This window comes from Hydra vulgaris, chromosome 05, assembly GCF_038396675.1.
Source record: "Hydra vulgaris chromosome 05, alternate assembly HydraT2T_AEP".
Classification (NCBI taxonomy): Eukaryota; Metazoa; Cnidaria; class Hydrozoa; order Anthoathecata; family Hydridae; genus Hydra; species Hydra vulgaris.
In genome coordinates this window covers 10,657,110-10,683,361 of record NC_088924.1, presented here as the reverse complement: position 1 = coordinate 10,683,361, position 26,252 = coordinate 10,657,110, and the positions used below count along the sequence as shown (strand labels likewise).

The following is a 26,252-nucleotide window of genomic DNA, read 5'->3' as shown; positions in this document are numbered from 1 at the left end:
GATAACAAAGTTGCATCCTGTTGACAGATTGCTTTAACTGTAAGCTTCATTGGAAGTAAAACTGAAAGGATATCCGACAGCATTTCAAACTCGGCATCTGAAAACAAAATAGGTGATTTTAATTCTATTAGACTCTTTTTGATGTAAATTTTTAATTTGATAATTCTATCATAGACACCAAACTATTCCATCGTGTTCTTAAGTCTAAAACCAGAGACAATTCTTGCCCGAACTCTTCTTTTACATATTTTTGTAGAATTTTATCATATTTTGTAGGGGAAGATCAAAATATTTTGACCACTTTACAAACTTTTTTAATTAATGGTAACATTTGCTGATGTACCAGAAAAGAAGAATTATCACCATCATTTTTCAGTAGAGATTATGAGTAAACCATTTTTATTTTCGTAATCTTCATCAATCAATTTGTTGTCATCAGTGGAATTCTGTTCTTTTTCAAATCTGGGTTTGGGAACAGATGTAACATTGGCATCTTCTTCATTATGCAGACAGCCTCATTATTAAGTTTTTTGTAGAGTACGCTGATAACAGTCAACTGAATTCCATTAAGCTGCCAACCTTTGTCATAACTGCAGCACCATCAGTGGTAGTACCTACAATATTCTTCATCATAAGCTCAAAATCACCTAATTTATCATTCTCAAGCTTAACTTTTTCTGCTGGAATTGTTCCAAAATCATGAATCAATCCTAAATTCCAAAATTCTTTGTCAGAGTGGATATTAATGATTATGTAACGTCTATTTCTCACCTATGTTCATTCATCAAAAGTTAGAGAAAATCTGTGTCCATCAGCAATTCTGCTCAATAATTCTTTGATTACTTGGTCTTGTATATTTCTACTGTAATTCAAGACCACTTTGTGAATTGTTTTGTGATCCTTTGGTATGTTAGAAAAGCCTAATTCTGGTGAAAAAGTAAAATTTGCTTATTGAACAAAATGTAATAACATTCGCACTAAAATTTAAAGTCAATCAGGTTAAACATAAGCATTACATGGTTAAATATGAGAATATGTATATAGGATAGTTTATTTTAAATGTACATGATTTTAATGAAATCGTCTGGACAACTTATAAAACTAATATAAATGAATATTATAAAACTATAATAAATAAAACTTATAAAGATAAAATAAATAAATGCTTTCTAAATTATTTTGCTTAGATTAATTTTATTTTTATTTTTTTTTACATTTTGTTCATTTACGTCATATTAAAAGAGTAGACAAGTTTTTCTTCTGTAGCTGAATATATTGATTATTACAATATTTTGATAAAAAAGTTAGTTTTAGAAAAATTCAATCAATAGTTTAATTCAAACAATAGTGTTAAAACAATAGACAAGTTTTTCTTCTGTAGCTATTTTGATTATTTCAATATCTCGACAAAGAGTTTTTTCAAAGATTATTTTTATTTTATTTTATCTGAATTTATTATATTAATAAATAATTTACATGTTTTATATATTTGCAATTTAAACTTTTGTCACAACAATGAGCACATACTCCAGAGTAGAGTAGGCAGAGTTTTATTTGTGAAGAGTGTACAATACTTTGCCAAATTTGCTTGTTTAGTATAATTTAGATGAAATGGAGAAAAGCAGTAATTATTTGATTACCAGTGCTTTTTTTTTTTGATTTTCTCAAATTGGAACAAATTTGTGTGGTTTACTGTTTTAAAATCATGTTTCATCACATGATGTGAAAGTTATTAACCAATGGTTTGGTGCTTGGTGATTTTACATTATATAATGAGCAAATGTAGAGTGGGTTTGGGAAAAATTAAAAAGCAGTTGTGGCATTTGGAAAGAATGCTTTTTCAGATTTTTAGGAATGTCAGATTTTTGAGGACTTTCAGATTTGCCTTTTTTATAGTTAGAGAGGTCTTAGTTAATGTGTTAGCTAACCTGTAATTTACTATATATTTATGTATGTGTTCTGTGTAAAACTCTTGCATGCTGTTGCATGCTCACCTGTTAGGTACTTTATGTATGTTTGTGTTATGTTTAAACCTCTAGCCCAGTGTTCATTCACCCAAAAGTTACTTTATGTATGTTTGTTTTCTGTCTGAGCCTCTGGCGCAGTGTTGGTTCACCCATAAGTTACTATATGTTTGCAATCTGCTTAAATCTATGTTGCAGTGTGATCTAAGTAAGTGATCTAAGTGCGAGTAACCAACTAGTAACTCCAACTATAGCTCACTTCAATCTCTGATATTCTTTTAGATATGTCTTTCTTTATGCATTTCCAAAATATTTCCATCATTGTGTTTAAGTAGTCATTGTTTTAAAGTATTGCTTACAGGATGTAACTTCTTCATTTAACTACTTTAGGTTCAGGATTATCAGGATCCCCTTGCTATGGGTATCATGTAATCCAATACTACCTACCCCATGCCCTGCTACCTTGTAGGTTTTGCTTTTTGCAGTAGATGTAAATCTGTGTTACATTGTTTTCTGCCTAGGATGATGAGTGCTGGATCTTCTTGGCTCTACTCATAGATTTTTACTTGTTTCTTCTCGTTAGTGGCTATGCAACTCTTTCTGTTATCTTCTAATGAGGGTACAGCTCTACAACTCAGTTTAATGGTTCTGATGCTGGCTGGTATTAAAGTTTCCCGAACTCTGTGGTAGCTCTCAGAGAGACTGATTCATCAACAGCAGGCTTGTATAGAAATGGTGTGTGATCGTATGCTGTAACTGACCACATGCGGTTTTGGTGGTTTAACAATTTAAACTCTATTAAAAAAATTGTTGTGTTATGAATAATTTTTAATCGTTGATCTTTCCTAAAGTTTTTATTTTATGCGATGGCTCTAAATAAAATAAAAAGTTGTTTATAGTGGATGTTTAAAATAAATGCATTTTGTGTAAATTAACAAATAATGTTATATTTTTCCATGTCTTTCTAAAAATCTTTTGAAAGATAATTTTTTAAGTTACTTTAAAGGGATCCCAAACCTCCAAGACATGTTGTGTTCATATTAAAGAGAATGATAAAAAAAAATGTCTAGGCTAAATTTTTTTGATTAAAACAAAAGAATAAATGCATATCAAGAAAAACTAACTTTTTAAATTTAGTCAAAGCTCTACTTCTCTGTTTCGTTGTAGGCCAAAAGGTCAGCATAATATACACCGCAACCTACAGACTTGATAATTTGTCCAAGCGCATTTTATTCCTAAGAGTTTCAGTACATGGCGTCATTGATTTTTTTGTTTGTTTACATAATCGATCTTTTACACAAACAAACAAAAATCAATGGAATCATGTACTGAAACTCTTAGGAATAAAATGTGCTTGAATAAATTATCAAGTCTGTAGATTGTGGTGTATATTATGCTGACTTTTTGGCCTACAACAAAGCGGAGAAGGCAAGCTTTTACTAAATTAAAAAAGTTAGTTTTTCTTGGTATGCATTTATTTTTTTGTTTTAATCAAAAAAGTTCAGCCTAAACATTTTTTTAATCATTTCTTTAATATAAACACAACATGTTTCAGAGGTTTGTGATCCTTTTTCTTTTAAATTATGAATAAGTTCAACTAAATCTTCCATTGCAATGGAATGATTTAATTGCTGTATTTTTTTTGTGTGTCTATTTTTACAAAGAATTGTTTAAAACTTTTTTTTTTACTTGATTAACTAATCAGAACATGAAATGGTTAAAAATTACTATTTTAAATAGATATTTTTTTTAACATTTTTTTTTTTCTTTTTGAAACTTTTTGAAAAAAATGTTTGTATAATTTAAAGTGATAAATATAACATTTTTTAATAATTTAAATAAAATTTGTTCATTCATTAAACAATCATTAAAAGTAATTTGTGAAAGCTTTTCTTGTAGCTATAATAAAACAATTCAAAAGATAAGTTTTCAAGTAATTTATTTTAAACGCTGTTAAAAGTTTATTTTAAAAGCTTCAAAAAGTATTTTTTATTTTAAATTTTAATTTTATTTTTAATTTTAATTTTATTTTAATTTTTTATTTTAAAAGCTTCAAAAAGTATTTTTTGCTTTGAGTTTGAGTTTTTTGCGTTTTATCTTAGTGCTTATATAGTTTCTTTGTTGTAAGGAATTGTTTTCTTTTTTCATTACTATTTTTTTTTTATTTTCTGCCTAAATTAAGTTTAGCAAGCGTTTCTTTTTTCAGTGCATTTCTAAAATGTTTAAAAATCATCTAAACATCTAAACAGTCATGGTCAAGTTGTCAAAAGTTGTCAGAAATAGTGCTTGATTGCATGCTATTCCTGTCCAAGCCTGCAACAGCTGTAAGTTATTAGAGTATTAACAGTGTCATTTTATGCATAGTTGGTCGAGACTACATAAGGAGCCTTAAGTTATGATTTTGAGTTAATTAACAGGACCTGGACAACTACATAGCTCATTGCTTGGGATGCTGTGCTCTATATATGAATGAGTCAAGTTCTCTTTAAACTTAAATCATGCCTAAAGTAACACAAAATGTTAAACTTAAAAATCATCCCCACCACCTAACTATTTCAATATATCTTTCATAAACATTCGTGGTCTTCAAAGTAACCTTCCATCAGTTGAATCTTACCTCTTTCAAAATTCAACAAACTTGCTTTCTCGTTGTGAGACTAATTTAAATTAGGGTGTTCCTACTTCAGATCTCAGTGTTGATGAGTACTATCCTTTGATTCACTAAGACTATAATATTCCAATTTTTGGCTTGGAGGTATACTTACTCATCAGTTCACCTATTTGTCAATAAATCAGATTAGAATCCTTTGACCATTCTTTTATGTGCTTCTGCTTAGCACCTCTTCACTCAATTACCTTTCTCATTGTTCTTTATCGTTCTCCTTTGTCCTAAGACTGCACTCTTTTAAATATAATTTCTGATCAAATTGACCATGCCCTTTCTCTTTACCCCTCTGCCAATATTATTGTTATTGATGGCTTTAATGCTCATCACTAGGGCTGTAAATCCTGGCTCGTGTTCGTGAACGGCTCAGTGATCGGCTCGACAAGAGCTCGTTTATGTTCGGCTGGAATGGTAAACGAGCCGGGCTTGAACAAAAAATTAGGCTCGTTTATTAAACAAGCCGAGCTTGAACATCATAGGCTCGTTCATATAGGCTCGAAAAAAGCTCGAATATATATATATATATATATATATATATATATATATATATATATATATATATATATTTATTTATTTATTTATCCAATGCAATGAGAGCAAGACTTATATTTGTGAAAATGTAATTTGAACTATTAGAGTGCAGTGTTTAATAGGAATTATTATGTTTGTGAGAGTTTACATTATGTTTGAACTTTGAACAGTAAGTTTGAACATTGAACTATTAGTTTTAACTTTTATTTTGAACTATTAGATTTGTAGGATCTTATTTCATTATGTTGTTTATTTGCATGTTTAATAGACTGTAGGATTGTTTATGTTGTTTGTTGATTTGGACTTGCATTATTTACAGAGGAGCCTTTAACGAACAATTTTTTTTTACTAAACGAGCTTTAAACTAACAGGTTACAATAATTATTTCGAGTTTTAAACCAGTCGAGCTCGAGCAACATGTAAAACGAGCTGAGCCCAAACAATACTAATCCTTAACGAGCCGAGTTCGAACAAAGAATCTCATGTTCGAAACGAGCTGATATGTAAACGAGCCAAGCCGAGCCCTGGCAAGCTTGGCTTGTTTGGCTCGATTTACAGGTCTACTCATCACACAGAATGGCTTGGCTTTAACACTACTGACCCTGATGGCACTGAAAGCCTAAAACTTCTGCATTTCTCTTACTCAAATTGTTAACTTTTTGACTCATTCTCCAGCAACCCTAATCACTTACTTCTCTCCTTGATTTGTGTCTTGTCTCTGACCCTAGCTTGTACTCAGTTTCTCCTTGTTCACTTTTAGGTAGTTACAACCATACAATGATCTATATAAATCTTTAATCTTGTATTTCTTCTTCTGACTCTATTATTGCACTACTTATTACTACCCTAAAGCTGACCCTAAGGATTCTTTTTGTGATTTTTATTGTGATGTTCCTTGAACTGGTGCCTTTTCTCTCTCCCCTAAATAATGCGCCTCCTATGTAACCTCCTAGATCCATGCAGAAATAAAAGCAGATATTTCTTCTCGTTGGTTTCTACTTCATGGTTTTTACCTTCTTGTGCAGCTGCTATATCTAATCGTAATCATTTTTATAATTATTTTCAAAAGATTAACTTTCTTGAGTGCAAACATCTTTTTATTATTGCAAGAAATTAATCTGAGAACGTGTAAAAAGGTACTGTCATTCCCAGTTTACTAAATCTCGTACCTTATCTCAGAAGTTAGACTGTAGAGACTTTTGTAAAATTTTCAACAGTGTCATTAACAATGGTAGATCTAACATTCCATCTAATTCGTGGGACTGATATTATTACCTCATCTTTTGCTAAAATCTCAGTTAAACTTTTCTACCACTTGTGGTCCAGACAACATTCCTTTGTCTTTGATTAACAATTCATTCTTTGATCAACAAATTTTTAACATCTCATCTTGAGTCCAAAAACGCATTGTAAACGTAGTTTGACATGCTCTATCTGCCAAGCTTGAGACTCTCTTCCATTGTCGCAAACCTGCATCTCTTTCTCTTCCATTAACCAAAACTTATTCTAGCTTGACATTAAAAACTAGTTCTAGCTTGAAATCAATCAGCAAAGTTGTACCCTTTAACTGTATCTGTCTCTGCATGCTCTAAAAACTTATGTTTTACTGGTTTTTTTCCCCGCACCTCAACCCTTTGGAACTCTCTCCCATCTTCATGTTTTCCTGACTCATATAACTTTCAACTTTTCAAGTCTTCTGTCAATGGTTTCCTTTTCTTTTTAACTCTCTTCTTTATTTTCTAGTAACTCCCAACTTAATAGTGGTTGCTTGCAGCGTTGTTGAGAGTGAAACAGAATGGAAATTAAAAAACAATGAAATTTTATTAAAACTACATGACTTTTAGGAAAAAATTTCTAGACAACTGATTTTCTCCACTTTGTAGAATATACCTTGTGAAACAGAGATTAGATAAGCTTATTGTCAATCATTTATTTTTTTTTACTATACTTTTTAATTTTTAAAATTTAATAATTTTTTTTTAAGAAATTAATAAATTTTAATTTATTAATAAAATTCCTAATTTGATTTAAGGAAGTCGAAAAATTGCGCAGCCAATTAAAAAGCAAGGAATCTGATCTTATAAAATTGACAACAATAAATGAAAATCTTGAGAATCAAGTTTCGAAACTTAATAAAAAAATTGATCAACAGAAGCAAGAAATTGATGGATATGAAACTAAAATAAACTGGGCTCAAAATAAACTTAAAACAGAATTAGAGGCACATAAGGTACGTAGCTTTACAAAGCTATTTACATGTTTTTATTACATATACACACACACACACACACACACACACACACACACACACACACACACACAAATATATATATTTATATTTATATATATATATATATATATATATATATATATATATATAAATATATATATATATATATATATATATATATATATATACATATATATATATACATATATATATATATATATATACACATATATATATATATATATACGTGGTATGTGTAATTTTAATTTTTTTTTTTAAATAAGGACTCAAAAAAGCAGATAAGTATTCTTACTGCAAAACTACAAGAATCAAAAGAAGAAGGAAGCCAAATAAGACAAAATTGTCAAGAAATGATTGAAAGATATCAGGTATAAAATATTTCTAGTAATGGTAATAAAATTTAGCAAATAGATTTGCTAAAAAATATAATCTTTTTTGTACTTTTTTGTCTGCAAATGATTCATTTCAAAAAAAGACCTGCCAATCTTTAGTTTACTGAACTCTTAAATTTAAATTAAAAAGTTTATTTTCGCTTTTTAGTACAAAAAAGAATATATAAATTTTAGCAAATGTTTTTTGTTTATTTTATATTTTGCTTTTTAGTCTTTACTGTGAGTTACAGTATTTAACAATAAAAAATTATTGTTAAAACATTTATTATTGTTATATTTATTATTTATTAGTTATTATTATTATGCATTGTTATTGTTATGTCAAAATATTATTATTAAACAGTGTTCAGACTAAAACAAATAAGAGGAAGAGTTATGATTAAGTTCCGTAGTAGCAAGCAACATTGACACTATATTGATACAATATTTATCTCAATGTTGACTAAATGTTGCTAACAATATTGCATCAGTATAAAATGTCCACATTTAGATATAAATATAGAAAATATTGATTTACAGTATTGGCGATATATATACAATATAATGCCAAAGTATTTTTTTATCGTTATCAATGAAAAGTATATAAATTAAAAAAAGAGCACTACAAAGAAGAATTGAACTTGCAACTATGTTAGCCACGCTTTAAATTAGATGTCTAATTTAAGGCTTGGCTAACAATTTGCAGCTTTAAATCCTCCCTGTGGTGGACTTAAAGTTGCAACACTTGAATTTTACTTATAGTCAGAGTTATAGATAGAGAATTATATATGCATTTTATTTTCGATGAGTTGTCTTTTAATAATTATTATCTTGCTTAGAGTGTATCATGCATAGGGGTGTTATTATGAGTCTTAAAAGAGATGAGATGATTAAACTTTTAAAAGTTTTTAGAGATGAATGAGAGTTTTTAGAGAATCAATAATGTGAATGGTCTTAAAGAATGATTTAGTTTATATTATTATCCAAAAATTTATGCTGGAAAATTTATTTACAAAAAAATCATATTAAAATATTAAGAAGATGATAAAAAGTAAATTAAAAATTCTTTCGTTGTTTTTATGGTTTTCCTAAAAAGAAATAGAAGCAAATAGAAAAATAAAAATAAATATTAATACCAAATAATAAAGAAGCCATTGTATTTTTGATTTTTTATAAATGTTTTCTTTTAAGCGTACCATTTAACTATTTGTATTTTAACCCAAAGTTTGCAAAATGATGACAACTGCAACTAAGCAAAAGTCAAAAATTGTTTAAGTCAAATGCAACCCACTAAAGGAAGTTAGCATCATTAAGTCAACAATTGCTTTAAAATATGTGATACCAAAGAATATACTGACTTAACCCAACACTTATACTTTTTCATGAACTATATTTACACCTTTAGTTCTTGTTTTGATATGAAATTTTTTTTGTTTGAAATCAAGTTTTTCTTTTTTCAAATTCCAATATATGTTTAAATCAAAAATAAAAAAATGATAATAATACAATATAATAATAATAAAAATAATTATAATTTTTAATAATATTTGTTATAGGCTAATGAAGAAATTGAATCTGTACGTCTGAAAATTGAAGCAAAAGAGAAAGACCAACTAATTAATGAATATCGTGAAATAATTGAATCTTTTAATAATGTAACTTTTTTTTTAAAAATATCTTTATTTAATTATAATTATTATTTAACTAGTTTCATTCTTAGAACATTATTAGTTTTATTCTTAGAAAGAAGAGCAATACAAAGCACAAATTAAACTTTTAGAACGAAAATCAAATGATATTCTTGAAGAAAATTTGCAATACAAAGACATGGTATAAAAAGAATTTTTTTTTAGAAGTTTTAAAGTTTATTTGCTTAAAATATTTTATAATATATTATTGTTTTTAGTATATGTATAATTGTATAACTTAATTTGATAATTGATGATTTGTTGGTCATTTTAATTTGTCAGACTTTACCTGGTCATTTTAGGATCTATTAAGTATTCAAATTATAGCTACTGCTGTATTTTATAGTTCTTGCACTTTAATAAAAAATTTTAAGAACTCATAATTTTTTATTTCCTTGAAATTTTTTAACATGTTGAAAAGCCATTGAATAGTATTTATATTTTTTGAATTAATATCAATTATATTTCCATTACAAATACTTTTAGCTAATAATATTAATTATATATACATTAGAAATACTTTTAGTAAATAATATCAATTATATTTCCATTACAAATACTTTTAGCTAATAATATTAATTATATATACATTAGAAATACTTTTAGTAAATAATATCAATTATATTTCCATTACAAATACTTTTAGCTAATAATATTAATTATATATACATTAGAAATACTTTTAGTAAATAATATCAATTATATTTCCATTACAAATACTTTTAGCTAATAATATTAATTATATATACATTAGAAATACTTTTAGTAAATAATATCAATTATATTTCCATTACAAATACTTTTAGCTAATAATATCAATTATATTTCCATTACAAATACTTTTAGCTAATAATATCAATTATATTTCCATTACAAATACTTTTAGCTAATAATATTAATTATATATACATTAGAAATACTTTTAGCTAATAATATTAATTATATATACATTAGAAATACTTTTAGTAAATAATATCAATTATATTTCCATTACAAATACTTTTAGCTAATAATATCAATTATATTTCCATTACAAATACTTTTAGCTAATAATATCAATTATATTTCCATTACAAATACTTTTAGCTAATAATATTAATTATATATACATTAGAAATACTTTTAGCTAATTATATTAATTATATATACATTAGAAATACTTTTAGTAAATAATATCAATTATATTTCCATTACAAATACTTTTAGCTAATAATATCAATTATATTTCCATTACAAATACTTTTAGCTAATAATATCAATTATATTTCCATTACAAATACTTTTAGCTAATAATATTAATTATATATACATTAGAAATACTTTTAGCTAATAATATTAATTATATATACATTAGAAATACTTTTAGTAAATAATATCAATTATATTTCCATTACAAATACTTTTAGCTAATAATATTAATTATATATACATTAGAAATACTTTTAGTAAATAATATCAATTATATTTTCATTAGAAATACTTTAAGGAAATAATATTAATTATATTTACATTAGAAATACTTTTAGCAAATAATATCAATTATATTTCTATTAGAAATACTTTTAGGAATTAACATCAATTATATTCCCATTAGAAATACTTTTAGCAATCAGTATTTTAATATTTTATAAAATCATTGAACTAAAAATATTTTTATTTAAAATAATATCACACTAAAGTTTTTTTACTGTTTAAATTACTACATTTTCAATTAAGAGAAATGTTTGCAACTTTAATGTTTACTCCACACTTTACCATCTTAATGTCACAACAATATGTATTATAAAGTTTACAATTTTTTTACAATTGTTTACCATCTTTTTTTACAATTGTTTACAATCTTTTTTCACAATTGTTGAGTTTTTAGTGAACAATTTTGTTTAATTAAACAAATTAGCTTTATTTCTTTCTCATTTATGATTTTAATATGCTGTGCGCAATAGCTGTTTCACAGTGAACCCTTTGCTTTAAATTTTGTGTTTAAATGTTTTTAATAAAATGTAATGAATATAATAAAGATACACTGATTACATATATATACATTGGTTTTTTAAAATTTCAGGTTTTAAAACTGAATGAAAATAATTTGTCACTTGAAAATATTCTTCATGAGAAAGAAAAGGATTGCGCAGAAATGAAGTGCAAGATCGATGAGTTGAATGATAAACTGGAAGTCTTGAATAATTTAAAAAATAATTGCACAAGGTATTCTTAGTTTGTGTTAATATATTTTAGTATTATATATTGTGATGTATGATTTTACTCTATTGCAATAAAGGAGTTCAATAAAGTGAAATTAAGTGTCAAAAATGAAGGAGTTGAAAATAAAATAATGAGAGAGTTGAAAATAATGTTAAATTTTAAATGATAAAAATAAAATGGATTTTAAAAAAAGATCAAACATCAAATATCAAAAATAAAGGAAATATTAGTCAAACCGCAGGCAATAAATCCATTTTTGTTATTTATTTATAAATGCATTATTTTTTCTAAATTCTTAAAAGTATTGCCCTAATAAATAAAAAATCTAATTTTGCCAGTAATACAGTAAGGCTAAAAAGTAAAAGAATTTTCAGGAGTTTCAATATCTATTGAAGTAATTGTACAGTAGTTCCTTGTTTAAACTTTTTTAATTGTTTAACAGAGTATACAGCAAGTATAACATAATTACAGTTGTTTTTAGAATTTTAGATGCATGCGATTAACAGAATATGATTTTATTTGTTTGTTTGTTTGTTTCTTAATAAAAATTAGTTACTAAAAATTATTTATGATTCAGCATATATTTTATAGTTATTAATAAAAAATAAGTTTTTTTTTTTTAAAATCTAATTTACTTCCAGGCTGCGAGCAACTAGGAAATACTAAAAAAAAGAATAGAGTTAAAAAAAGAGGAAACAGTTGACAGAAGACTTAAAAAGTTGTATGAAACGACAAAAATTGATATTTTGACTTTCCAAAAATGAATTCTTGCTGGTCATGATTGATCGGTTAAAAAAATTATAGTTTTGAAAAACAAGATTTGATTAATAATCAGGATGTAATTTAAAAATGCATAAAAGTTTCATAAAATCATTAATGAAAAAGCATATAAAATAGTTTTATTGCTTAAGATCAATTTGTTTTAATGACAACTTTTATATATGACTAAATTTTTTTGCTTCACTTTTAATAGCAATCATTTTACTGGTGGTGAAAATCAATTTCTTATAAGTAATTGAATTTCTTATTTTATTATTTTAATAAAAATATTTAGTATATTGTTTTAATAATAATATAAAATTACATAATAATTGCTCTATTTAACTGAGAAAATTTTTTCTTTCAGCTGAACTTTGTCAATTTTTTTTTTCCCTTTAAATTTTTTTATTTATTTTCTTTTAAGTTTTTGCCACAAATTGCTATAAATGAATGAATAACTTATAAATAAATTTAAAATTACTAATCGCGTGTTTGCTTTTGTTGTTGTTCGTATTGCTTTTATGTAAAATAACTTCCTTTTATGTAAAATAACTTCTTTTTATGTAAAATAAGTTGTAATGGCAGCATTTAGTATTAAGTATTTAGTTTAAATTTTTTAAATACTTTATATATTTTATAAAAGTTGTTTTGATATTTAAAAAAATTCATTTTTAAATTATTTGCATATTATTTAACTTCTTTATTTTTTAATCAGCTGGTAATTTGAACAATTGAATTTGGTAGTTTGCGAGTTTCTGTTTAAAAAATGCATTGATTATATTTAAAATTATTTTTTAAAAGGAATATAAATTGAATAATTTTTAGGCATTTATTGTATTTATAAAGTTTAGTCATAAACAACTATTACTAAAATAAAAATTTAAACAAATAAAATAATAAAAATTTTGATCATCCAAAAAAAAACAATTGACTGTCAGTTCCATGTATTCTTAGTGCCTTTCTTATTTTACACATATAATATTTTGTTTTGACAACTCGGTCATGGCTCCTTATGTGTTTTAAGTTAGCGCATTTAACTAAATTTAAAAATAATCAAACTATAAACTGGAAAGTGAAATAAAAATAAAAAAAATGCAAAACTAAATTTAAAAAGTTAAAATCTTAACGAATGATAAAATGAATAAAAAATAAAACAGAAAAAATAAAAGCATAAAGTTTTTATTTTAATTTAAAAGTGTTTCTCTACAAAAAATTTAGGAAAAATAGAAGTTTCAAAGTTATTTAATCTGAGCCTAATCTCTTCGAAACTTAGTTATTTAAAAATTTGAAACTTTGATATTTTCTAATGCCTACAAAACATAAACAATTTCTACTTTGATATTTTCTAATGCCTACAAAACATAAAATAAAAAAATTATCTGTAAGTATAATTTGAACCTTCAACCAGTGCTGATGTAACAATCATACCTTATATATGACACAATTAATCAACCTATGCGCTACATCAACATGAAATTATAGGAAAAATTATTAGCTTCAAACTATTAATTGAAGCCCTTTTGAGTTAATTAAGTTTGAACTATTAATTGAGATGCTTTGTCATATACAATATTTTAGAATATTCTATGAATGATTTCAGGTAACATAAAAAGTAGAGTTAGCTCCAAGTTTATTTGCATCATTACAAAGGTGGCTGATAAATTTTTGTAGATATGTGTTTAAATACATGTTTTTGCAGATCTGGTATTAAATTTGAAAGTAGAATGTGAGTGATTGTTTTTATGTAGACTAAGTGTGAATAGATGGTTAGGTTTGTTTAAAATTCGTTTAAGTGTGCTGAGACAAAATCAAGATGTTCTTCAATAAGAAGGATACCACAGTAGCTTGCATCCTGCGAATCAATACCAGCAGCTTTTAGAAGGCGGTTTTGAAAGGCTTGCATCCTATATTTAGTTTTATTGGTCATTGAGGTGAGGATAACTGCATTGTAAGTAAAGTGGCTATGGTAATAAGCGGGTTACGCAGATATAAGCATGGGTTGAGACCATCCACCAAATATTCATAACTGCTTAAAAAGATACTCATTAGCGGCAATTTTCTTATGTAGACTAGACCATTCCTTGTCGAAATTTAGACTTGAGTTGAGGTTGATGCCAAGGTATTTGTATGAGTTAACAACTTCAAGAATTTCGCTTTTTAATGTTATGACTGGCTTTTCACCTCTGCCAATATAAATAACTTTGCATTTGGCTATGTTGAGAATATCTGACACTTCTTATGGAAGGAAAGAGTTATTACCAGTTATGTAAGCTAGGATATCATCTGCATATTTCTTGTGTGTAATGCCCTTTGGGAGGTAGTCATTTATGTCTAGTACATAGATTAAAAAGACGATTGGGCCAAGGACGCTTCCTTGCATCACTCTTGATAAATATCTTTCCATTCAGAAGGCTTCATGTTAAATATAACATGTTGTTTACGGTTTGAAAGCCACTTTGCAATCCAGGATGATAACCATAATATAGCAAAGAATATAGCAGTTAATGAGGTATTGTGGTCAATAACGTATCCCCAGTCATCAATTACTTGTATGATGACATCAATTGAATTTCTACCAGGAAGAAAACCAAATTAGCTATTTGATAATAAATTATCTTGAACATACGATATAATATGTTTTGCAAGGATGCATTCAACTATTCTGCATATTGCAGATGTTATAGAGATTGGTCGGTAGTCAGATGGTAGAAAAGGATTATTGACTTTTGGAATAGGTGTGATGTTTGCATAAAGCCATTCAGATGGTACAATGCATTTGTGGATACAACGGTTAAAAATTATAACAAGGGCTTCGACTAGTTCAAGACGTGCCACATAGAGTAGTTTGCCAGATATGCTGTCATGACCGGCTGTCAATTTGATGCGTTTGAATTGTTCTGGTGGAGAGGCGATTGTTTTAAAATAAGGTGATAAATCTGGCTTAATAATTCCTTGCCAAACTATATCTGAAAATTGCACATTTAGTTTTGCACCAAATTCAGTATCTGTGGGTAAACTATGGATTGGGATTGATAGTCTGCGGGCATGTGACCACATATTATTCTTACTATTGGCATATTTATATATGTAGTAGGATGCTTTCTGAATAGCAATAATTCGAGCAATAGTAACACCCAAAGTGTTACGTAGATCATAAAGACCAGCTTTCTGTCAACGTTAGCATTGCTTAATTCAGCGAACGATATCTGCAGTCATCCATTCTTGGTCACCACATACTTTAATTGTTCGTAGAGGCTGATGTTTATTTTGTGCATCAATTATAGCATTCTGAAAGGCTGAGAATGATCCAAGTGGGTCATGTAGTTGTATGGTAGCAACTGTATCTCTAATCTTTCACAATCGTATTTGGATGTGTTTTGGTTTTGGTAGAATGTTTTTATACATATATTTGGGGGGGGGGGGGGAAAAGCAATGACAATATTGTGATCACTGGCATTTCTGGAATTTATTCTTAATGAGAGATTAGCTTTTGAATCTTGATCAATTGGAGAATCAGATTGGCCCATTGGTTTTAGAGTTTCTGAAATATAACACCTAGGAGCATTTGTTAGTATTATGTCAAGATAAGACAATTTAGATGCTGTTACTCAAGTTGGGTCATGGTTTATTTGCCATAAGTGGTACTTCTTGCATAGCATGGTGGCTTGACATTGCTTCCATTAAAGTCACCAGCTATGTAAATTAGAGGTGGACTGGAACATTTAGCTACTGGATTTTCTAGGGTGTACAAGAGCTGCGAGATGGAGCACTTCTGACAACTTGTTTTCCATTCTGGTAAAAAAATGTCAGCCGTTAAGACACATAAGTATCTGCGTGGTAATCTATATAAGCGAGTTCTAGCAATAACTATTTCAAAGTTTCCATGTTTCTTTAGGGATTCAATAGTTTGCCAGGGTTGGCTGATGGCAGGTGTGCAGGATATTTGTGTAGTTGGGATTGACTATTTTCTTAACTCCACCTGCTCTTTTGGGTATTCCTTTTTCAGATAAGCAGTTGCGTTCACAGGACGTTATTAGGTACTTGGTTTATTCTTGGATGCAACTGATTACAATGTTGCGAGTGGTGGAAGTAAGCCATGTTTCATGTAAAAAATCCAATATGAGCGTTTGTGTCTTCATGTATTTGAACAAGGTGGTCTACCTTAGAACCACTGGAATGTGTGTTGAAAGTGAGTATAATTGGCAATTGCATTATGATCATTAGGCTATTATTTGGTCTAAAAGCATTGGCTAGAGGATTTAAGTTAATGTTACAAGGGATTTGTAGATCTTTTATTGAAATAGGAGAATTAGCTGTTGGCTGATGATATGTAGGAGGTAAATAAACAGTTGGAGTTTGTCTGATTAGCCTGAATGGTTATGGTAGATTTGATACTTCTGTGATACTCTGATAGCATGTAGGATAGATCAGAGTTTGAGGCGTGGATATATCTCTGTTTGACTCTAAAAACATTGATGCAACATATGACTTTCGTGCGTTTGTGGATGACATTCCGAAACGGCTTATCTAGGATATCGGCTTCCTTCAATTGATTATTATTACACTTTTTTAACTTAGCCCTAAGATTATTAAACTCTGATTGTTGAGCTGAAGTTCTATCTTCACAGGCAAAAACTTCTTTGAATAAAGCTGCTTTATAGTAACTGCAGTTTTTGAGTACAATATATCAATCTGATTTTTTTCAAGAATAACCTTAATAAGGTTTGAATCTGCTTCAGTTATGTTATTCTTAGTTGAAGTGATTTGTTTGACATGGTTGACCTTGATAGATTCTAAATTACAAGCTTTGAAAAACTCAGAGACATTTGATATATCATCATCATTTGATGGTTTGGACATGCCAACAATGATAACATTGGATGTAGGTGTTTTCCTGTCATCAATATCTGCTGCAACAAGATTAATGAGACGGTGATGCAAAAGTTTTTTGCGAGTTTGATTTAATAGCTTCAGAATACAACTTACTTTTAACTGGTACAGCACTACATTTTAATAACTTTGCTGCTTCTAAGGAATCTACTTTTGTAATAAGAGACGAAACCAGCAATGTTATTTTTCCACACCAAAAATGTAATGCCTAGAGCATTACATTTTTGGTGTGGAAAATTCCCTATAGACACTTTCCTGATCCAAGTTTTGGCCAGTTTTCCTCTTGAAGGATTTCCATATCTTCGATAATTTCTGTAGAGAGAGCTACCACCCTTAATAGCAGTGGGTTATCTCTGGTACTGAACTTTTAATATAAATATTAACCTTATTAACACAAATACTATGAGAAGTTTTTGTTTTTTTCTGTCAAATATATATGTATGTATATATAACTGCCGGCTCTAAAGTTGATAAAAAATATTAATATAATGTCGTTAATAATATTAATGACATTGTTGTTATTAGATTAGAAAAAGAATTGTTGGATCAATTGGAGCAAGACCAAATTAACAAAAAGCATATCAATGAACTTGAAAATGAAATTGCATTTTACAAAGAAAAGCAACAAGAATTAATGGCATACACACAATCTTTGACCGAAAATAATGTTGCTTCAAAGTCTAAAGTTGCAGAACTACTTGCTAAGGTTTTCTTTTTATATATATATCTTATTTTATATATATATATATATATATATATATATATATATATATATATATATATATATATATATATATATATTTTCATTCAAAGCATCTCTGGAAAACATTCTGACCCCTTCAACTATTGTCCGATTAGTCTTTTCTCTAATATTAGGTCTTTGAATCTTTAATCAACAAAATTCTAATATTCCATCTTGATCTATTAATTTACTCTCTAACAATCAATATTGTTTTCAATCTTTTCATTCTAGGGCTGACTCGATAACTGCTCCAACTGAAAGATTTTATTGTATGTTAGATAGAGCCGGCAAGGCAAGAGCTGTTGGTCTCAACATATCTAAAGCTTTTGATAATGTTTGCCATGCTGGTCTTATCCATAAGCTTGGTGTATCTTATAAAATTTTTCGAGACTATACTAACAAAAAGTTTTTTATTTTCAATCACTTGGAACAGGCAGCCGATTTTGAATCTGATCTCTCTTCTGTAATAGCTTGGGGCTTGCAGTGACTTGTGAATTTTAACTCCAACAAATTCTGTTATTTACTGCAAACAACTATCACATTGTTGACATTCCTATATTAATGAATGACAACCTTCTCACTGAGACCTCTTCTTTACATCTTCTTGGATTATCATTCAATGACCTTTCATGGAAACTTACGTATATACAATTGATTGCAAAGTTAGCATCTGCTTCTTGCATGTTGCATGTTGCTTTTCTTTATCTGCATGTTGCTTTTCTGCATGTTGCTTTTCTTTATTATGCCTGCCATTATCTTACTCCTGATTCCACTCTCTATGTCTACAAATCTTTTATTCTCTTCTGTAAGGAATACTTTAGTCATGTTTGGGCTGGTTCTTCTAACGATGCTCTTTCTCTTTAAGACAAGGTCCAAAAACACATGTTGTAAGGTTGCACCTTTTTCTCTTTTCTACAAATTCATATCATGGTTGCTGCTCAAAGCAGCTATCATCTCTAATTCCATCAATCAAAACTTAGTTTTGTTTGACTTGTCATTCAGCAAACTTTCATCCTTTTACTTTATTTGTCCCTTCATCCTCTAAAAACTTTTATTCATCTAATTTTTTTTCTAGCACTTCAATACTTTGTAGCTCTTTCATCTTCATGTTCTTCTGACTCATACAGCTTTCATTTTCTTAAGTCTTCTGTCAATATAGTTTTCACTATATTATTAGCTTTACCAATTAAATAACACGCTGTATTGAGCACTCTTAGTGGAAATATTAACACAGTTCTTACAATGTATATGTCTACATATATATGTATGTATGTATATTAGTATGGTCCTTAAAACATCTTTTTTTTTAAATGTCTGTTCTCACCGTCTAAATGTGTTCTATATAATAAAATAATACTGAATTAAAAAAATTTTGAAAAAATTGTATTTTAAGGCCCGAGACCTTTGAACATTAGACGGGTCCTTATAATTATCAAAAAAATAGTTCTTCAAAAAAAAACATTGCAAAATAAAAACTATAATCAAAAATCTTGTTGAATTCTCTTTTTTCAATTAAAAAAACGTTATTTTCTGTTTACGAAAATCTAAAATAATAATTTTTTCATAAAATGATTATTTTTAATGTTTCTATATAATTTCATAAAATGATGATTATTTTTAATGTTTCTATATAATTTCGCTTCTTTTGAGACCAAACATGATTTACTTTTGAAGAACTATTTTTTTGATAATTATAGGAACCTGTCTGATATTTAAGGGTCTTGGGCTACCCCTAAAAATATATTTTTTCAAAAATATTTTTTTTCTAGTATTATTTTATTACATTGAACACATTTAGAGGGTGAGAGCAGACATTTAAAAAAAAAGTTGTTTTAAGGACCACCCTAATATATATATATATATATATATATATATATATATATATATATATATATATATATATATATATATATTATTTTTATATTTTTAATTATTATTTTGTTTGCTTTACTGTTGGTTTCAATTGGTTAGCAAATTGAAAAAGAAGATACTTTGGTTAAACAGAATTTACTAATTACAGAAAAAGAAGCTGAAGTAAGTCTAATTTTTATTTTTATTTGAACATAATTTTGCAGTTGTTAACAGTTACTTATAATTCAATAAAAAATAGTTTATGTTAAGTTATCAAAGTATGTAAGTCAGGTTTAATACTAACTAGTCATGTGTTTCAACTTCAAACATTATGTTTTAGTAAGTTTTTGATAGTTTGTTGCTATATATAATTAATGCTAGGGCATACCACCGCTAAAAGCAATGACCACAATTATAACAGTGTCTTTTTAATCGATGGTTTTTATATATTATTCTCTAATAATTTTATATAATGCGACAGTAATGATAATACTTAGCTATAAAAAATTATTGAAAAAATAAAAAATATGCAAAAAAACTTATTGTAAAATAAAAAATATGCAAATTGTATGTAATTTTTGTTTTTTTTTTTGAGATCAAATTTTAATATTTTAGGGGGTTTACTGTAAACAAAAGGTATGTGAAGTAACAAAAAATAATGCAAAGTAAAGGAATCTATTTCAAACACAAAAGGCTAAAAAAAAAAAAAAATAGTTTTATTTAAAGTGAATAAATATATACATTTTTTTTATAAGATAAAAAAGTAAATAAATAAATATAAGAATTGTAACAATAGTTGTAATAACAATAAATATAACAGTAAAAAAGTAGTAATATATACTATTATTTATATATTATTATATATAAGTAGTAATATATAATATATACTATGATAAAATCATTGTTAGTATCATTATTAGTTACTAAAAAATAATTAAAACTAAATACTAGTAATTAAATACTTTTTATTAATAGAATTAATAAAAATAGTAATAATTATTATTGAGCAACATAAATAGATATAAATATTCTCCTTAAAATAACTAATCAAACAAAAAAATTTTAATTTGGCTTTTTGTTTAAATGAACAAAGCTAGTAACAAAAGATCTTCTTTTTTTTTAGTTAATATTATTGCTTTGTTCTAATGTGAAATACAAAAATGATGTACAACAGAATTAGTTACAAATTGAGATATATCATTAATATATTGTCCGCTATAAATATATTATCAGATATATCAACCAAGAAGTTGCATGTCCATTTTCTGTGTTTTTGAGAAAATCAAGTTTTAAAATTTAATTTGTAAAGACTTTCTGCCAGAATGTCTGACTAGTTTTTTAAATATTTTTGAAAATTGTATCATTCTTGAGACTTAATTTATTAGATATACTCCATTGGTTGTTGAATATTTATTGATGATAAACAAAAAAAACACAAAACGCGGACATACAGTCTCTTGGTTCTCAGCTTTCAGTATATCAAAAACATTCAATTCCAATAACAAAACTCTGAAATGTTTGACAACTTTTTATATGGATTCAAAACCATTAATTGATACGAAATGATTAGGATTTTGAATAAACAATGAAAATCAATAATTAGCAATACCATGGATCCCATAGAAATGTAACTTTTTAATCAGAACCTTGTGATCAACCATATCAAAAGTTGGATTAGCATGATTTTGATGTCTTAGGGGTAAGTTGCGTCAAATATTTTGTGGTATGTTGATCAACTGACTGTTTTATTGATTTTACGCAGTTATCTAATTATTTTTAAAAAAGACAAATGTTATTTTTATATTAACAGAGGAAATTAATGAAAAATTCTAGTTCTTTTATATTAAACATAAATTGTTTTGTTTTTATTTTACGAATTTTTGTTAAACAATTGCTTTTGTTTAATTACGTCTGTTTTTTACTGCCTTTTTTTTATATAAAAAATATTTTGTTTTTAAATCCAAAAAACAAAACTCAATTTTCCTTGAAATTCTACAATTCAACTTATTTATTGTTTATTGAGTAAGAAAATACTTTTTTCATTTTAATAATAAACAAGTTCTATACTCATTTTTTACAATTTTGCAATGGTAATGCAACCTACCTAGGAGAAATATAATACAATCTGGTACCCCTAACTTAATTATGAATAAGGGTATAATATTTTAAAAACTGATAAAATTGCAAATATGATTAAAAAAATTTAAGTTTTCATAGTTGCTTGAGACATGTTATGTTTATTTTCAAAATATATGTATACTTATTTAAACATTTAGAAAGAAAATATTTAATACAATAAATATTCAATAAGGTATAGTAATAAGATAAAATATGTGCCATTTTGATTTTCTTTTTATTATTAAACTAGATAAAACTTCTTGTAAGTCAAAGAAATGAACTTTTAAATCAAGTTGATGAATTAAAACAAACATTGGATCAAAAAAACTTTTCAGGTAGCTTTTTTTTAATATTTTTGATTTCACAGTTTCTTATGTTTTAAGTTTTATATTCAAAATGTATACAAATAGAAAAATGCTTTATACACGCACACACACACACACACACACACACACACACACACACACACACACACACACACACACACACATATAAATTTAATTTTGCTGTGAGCATATATTCAGCAAGAGTGCTTGATGAATGACATCAGAGCTATATAATTAATTTTTTGACAAGATTAAATAAAAATAACTACATAGTTTTTACTACTAAAAGTTTCATGCATTTAGCAATCATCAGGTAAAAAAATACATTTTTTTTTTTTGTTAAAAAATATACTCATAATAAACATCGTGATGTTCAAAAACAATTATAAAACTGTTACTATTTGCAAAAGCAGTTTGGCTTTTTAATCTTTGGGCTTGTGGTTGTCAAGCAAGAACTTGTTTTTGTGATGGCACTCAAATATTATTTCTGTTTTTTTTATTTAATAATTATTGAATACCTTTGTTTGATATTATGCAAAGTTTTTCATAAAGACAAAGCAAGCATATTTTTGTTACATTGCTGTAGGAGGGGACTTGTTTATTATTGACCAGGTTTATTTGGGTGTTATTTTTAAGTTTTCTTTTATCTGCCATATATACTTTTAAAAAGTGGTTGAATTTTTCATCTTTTTGCTTGTGAATGAGTGTTTGTGGTTAGCCCATCTTTTCTTCCATTCTCCTTCTCCCAGGTCAATATATACTTTTGTCTGGAGTGTTAGGGGGGGGGGGATACTATACATTTATAAATAACATTAGAAACTCTACATTTTCCTATTATTACTCTTTTTTTATGCAATTGCAGGGTGGGTATTCTTTTGGTCTTTCTGAACTGATTTTCTTCAGCTCAAGGAATGTGAGGGTTGCGGTTTTTTATTTAGACTTAACTATGATTAAAAGACCAAAAGAATACCCACCTTGCAATTGCATAAAAAAAGAAAACTGCTTTATAAATGGAAAATGTAAAAAATGTTATTTATAAATGTATCGTAAAAAAGTGAAAAAAAGAAAAGAAAAAGAAATATAATATGGTTTAACCCCCCATATAATAAAAGAGTTTCTGCTAATGTTGGACATATCTTCCTAAACTTAATTGACAAACATTTTCCAACCCTAACCCTGATCCCTAACCCTAATTGACAACCTATTGACCCCTAACCCATAATTGACCCCTAACCTTTAATTGACAAACATTTTCTAACCCTAACCCTGATGGATTATTTTTCCAACATCCCACCCCCTAAGTAAACTATTCAATTGAAACACCATCAAAGTGAGTTACAGCTGTACCAAAAATATTGAAAGAATAATAAAAAGCCACAACAAGAAAATCAGTTCAGAAAGACCAAAAGAATACCCACCCTGCATGGTTAAATTATTTTAAAGACTAGAAAAACTTTTTTTTTTGTTTTTCAAAAAATATCCTCAGTTGAACGAGTTAAAGCAGCAGGCTATATGATAATCGATGTAGCAGCATGCTATAAGATAGTCGATGTAGCAACACTCTGTTGTGACAGCAGGCTATAAGATAGTCGATATAGTAACACTCCACACATGTTTTACAATAAAAAAATAAAAATAAAAACATTTATATTGTTTTTATTTTTAAAAAATAAAATAAAAACATTCTAGTCTTTTAATTTGCGTTTTTTTGTTGTTTTTTGAAAAAACATTATATTTAAATAGTTTCCTCAATTAAGTTAATGCGTTTTGTTGTAAGCTAACCTTAATTTTTAGCCTTTACTATATATAAATATACATATATATATATATATATATATATATATATATATATATATATATATATATATATATATATATATATATATATATATATATATATGTATATATTTATATATATATATTTATATATATATATTTATATATATACATATTTATATATATATTTATATATATTAATATTTATATATATATATATATATTTATATATATATATATTTATATATTAGTTTTAACAATTTTTATAATCAACAAATTTAAATCATTAAATATGTGTTTCAATAAATTTAATATTTATTTTTGATGTACTTAAACTAATGAAGTAAAAAACATTAACTCTCATATTGTCTATAAAAAAGCAATTCAAAAATTTATTCATTACTTTATTCAGAGTTTGCACAGACTTTACTAAATTTTATATTTTATTTGATAAAAATATTTAAAATTGAAAATATATGATATAAAATTTAAAAAGTTATTAAAAAATGCTGTTTTTTATACATTTCTTTGTTGGTTCTTTTACAGTTAAAGTAAAATAAAATGTTTGTAACTATCTATATTTTTCTATAAACTATATTTTTTCTCTTTTTTCTTCATATTTGTTGTAGACAAGTTCGTGTTGTGTATGTCGTAGTGCTTTTTTAAAACCTTTGTTAATAGATAGAATAGGGTAGCATCGTATAACTAAAATTTGTGCTAGTTGTTATTGTTTTGTAATTTATTAGGTTGTAATTGTTTGATACAATCTTATTGTATCTTAACGCTTAGCTATATACAAGTTACTTTTTTGATGAGGGGGATGGAATGAATTGTAATGTAATAGTGCTGTTGTATCTGTTGCCTTTTTGTATATTGTTGTTTCTAACTGTCCATCTAGCTTTTTGATAATTGTTAGATCCATAAAATTAATAGAATTGTTAGAATTATTGAAAGTAAGTTTGATCGTGGGGTGGATGGCATTCATAAATTCGAAACTTGTGTTAGTTTCTCTGGAGGCCCATGAAAAATAAAAAATATATCATCTATAAATCTTTTATAAAAAGAAATCCACATTGAAAATTGGTCAATTATTTTCTCATCGATTCTTCCCATAAATAAATAAGCATAAGGAGGGGCCATACGTGTTCCCATGGTAGTACCTGTTAATTGTAATAAGTGATCAGTTGTAAATTGAAAGTTGCTGTGGGTTAGGATGGTTTCTAATATAATGCCAATAAAAGCAATAGGTGGGCGTTTTATGGGTCTGTTATATGGCGGTGCTCTTTTTAAGTAAAATTTCACGGCGTCAATACCTTTGCGGTGAGGAATGTTTGTATACAAAGATATAACATCAGCCGTGACAAGGATGTAATCGTTGGTTTCTAGTACATGAGAATGAAAGAGTTAAAGGAGGTGTGTTGTTTCTTTAAAGTATGCTGGTAGTTGTTCAGCAACTGGCTGAATAAATTCTGTGATAAAGAACGATAGTTGTGGATTGGTCCGTCACAACCAGAAACAATTGGTCTTAAGGGAATGTCTATTTTATGAATTTTGGGAAGGCCATAAAACAGGGGCGTACGAAGAGGTGTTTTTGGACGTAGGAACTCCGATGTTTTTTATATATCATATAATGAAGAAACATATAGTCAATAAGATTGTTAACATCTCTTGCTATACTTTTTGTTGGATCTTCTGAGAGTAGTTTGTATGTGTTTTTATCTGATAAAAGTAGAGAGATCTTCTCTTTATAGTCCGTTTTGTCAAATACAAATACCCCCTTCCTTGTCGGCCTTTTTTATGGTAATTGTGGGATTAAGCATAAGGGAGTTTAGTGCGTGAATAAGATCAGGAGTTAAATTTTTTTCATCTTTCGGTAGTTGTGAGAAAACAAGTGTGGTTGTATCACTTTTTACTAAGTTAAGATAACTTACTAGAAAACTTGTTTCTCTGCACAGCGGCCTTGTTTGTTAAGGTTCGTGTTTCGGAGTTATAGAGTTGAGAGAGGGTTATAACCACAATTAAGTAGCCTCCTCATCTGTAGTGGCCTTCTGGGCCTTGGGGAGGTGAAATAACAAAAAAAAAAAAAACTTATAATAGTTTTGTTATTCGTCATGGGGG

General features: G+C 27.2%; 1 protein-coding gene across 1 annotated transcript in view; it reads left to right on the top strand.

The window, feature by feature from the left end:
* LOC136071851 (coiled-coil domain-containing protein 186-like) overlaps nucleotides 1–26,252 on the top strand; it is a 78,612-nt gene that overhangs the window by 33,484 nt on the left and 18,876 nt on the right. The window contains exons 5-12 of the mRNA XM_065797343.1: nucleotides 7,193–7,390; nucleotides 7,675–7,779; nucleotides 9,339–9,437; nucleotides 9,526–9,612; nucleotides 11,533–11,675; nucleotides 17,847–18,027; nucleotides 20,035–20,097; nucleotides 22,283–22,367. Of these exons, the coding sequence (XP_065653415.1) occupies nucleotides 7,193–7,390; nucleotides 7,675–7,779; nucleotides 9,339–9,437; nucleotides 9,526–9,612; nucleotides 11,533–11,675; nucleotides 17,847–18,027; nucleotides 20,035–20,097; nucleotides 22,283–22,367 (961 nt within the window). The remainder of the gene's footprint in view (nucleotides 1–7,192; nucleotides 7,391–7,674; nucleotides 7,780–9,338; nucleotides 9,438–9,525; nucleotides 9,613–11,532; nucleotides 11,676–17,846; nucleotides 18,028–20,034; nucleotides 20,098–22,282; nucleotides 22,368–26,252) is intronic.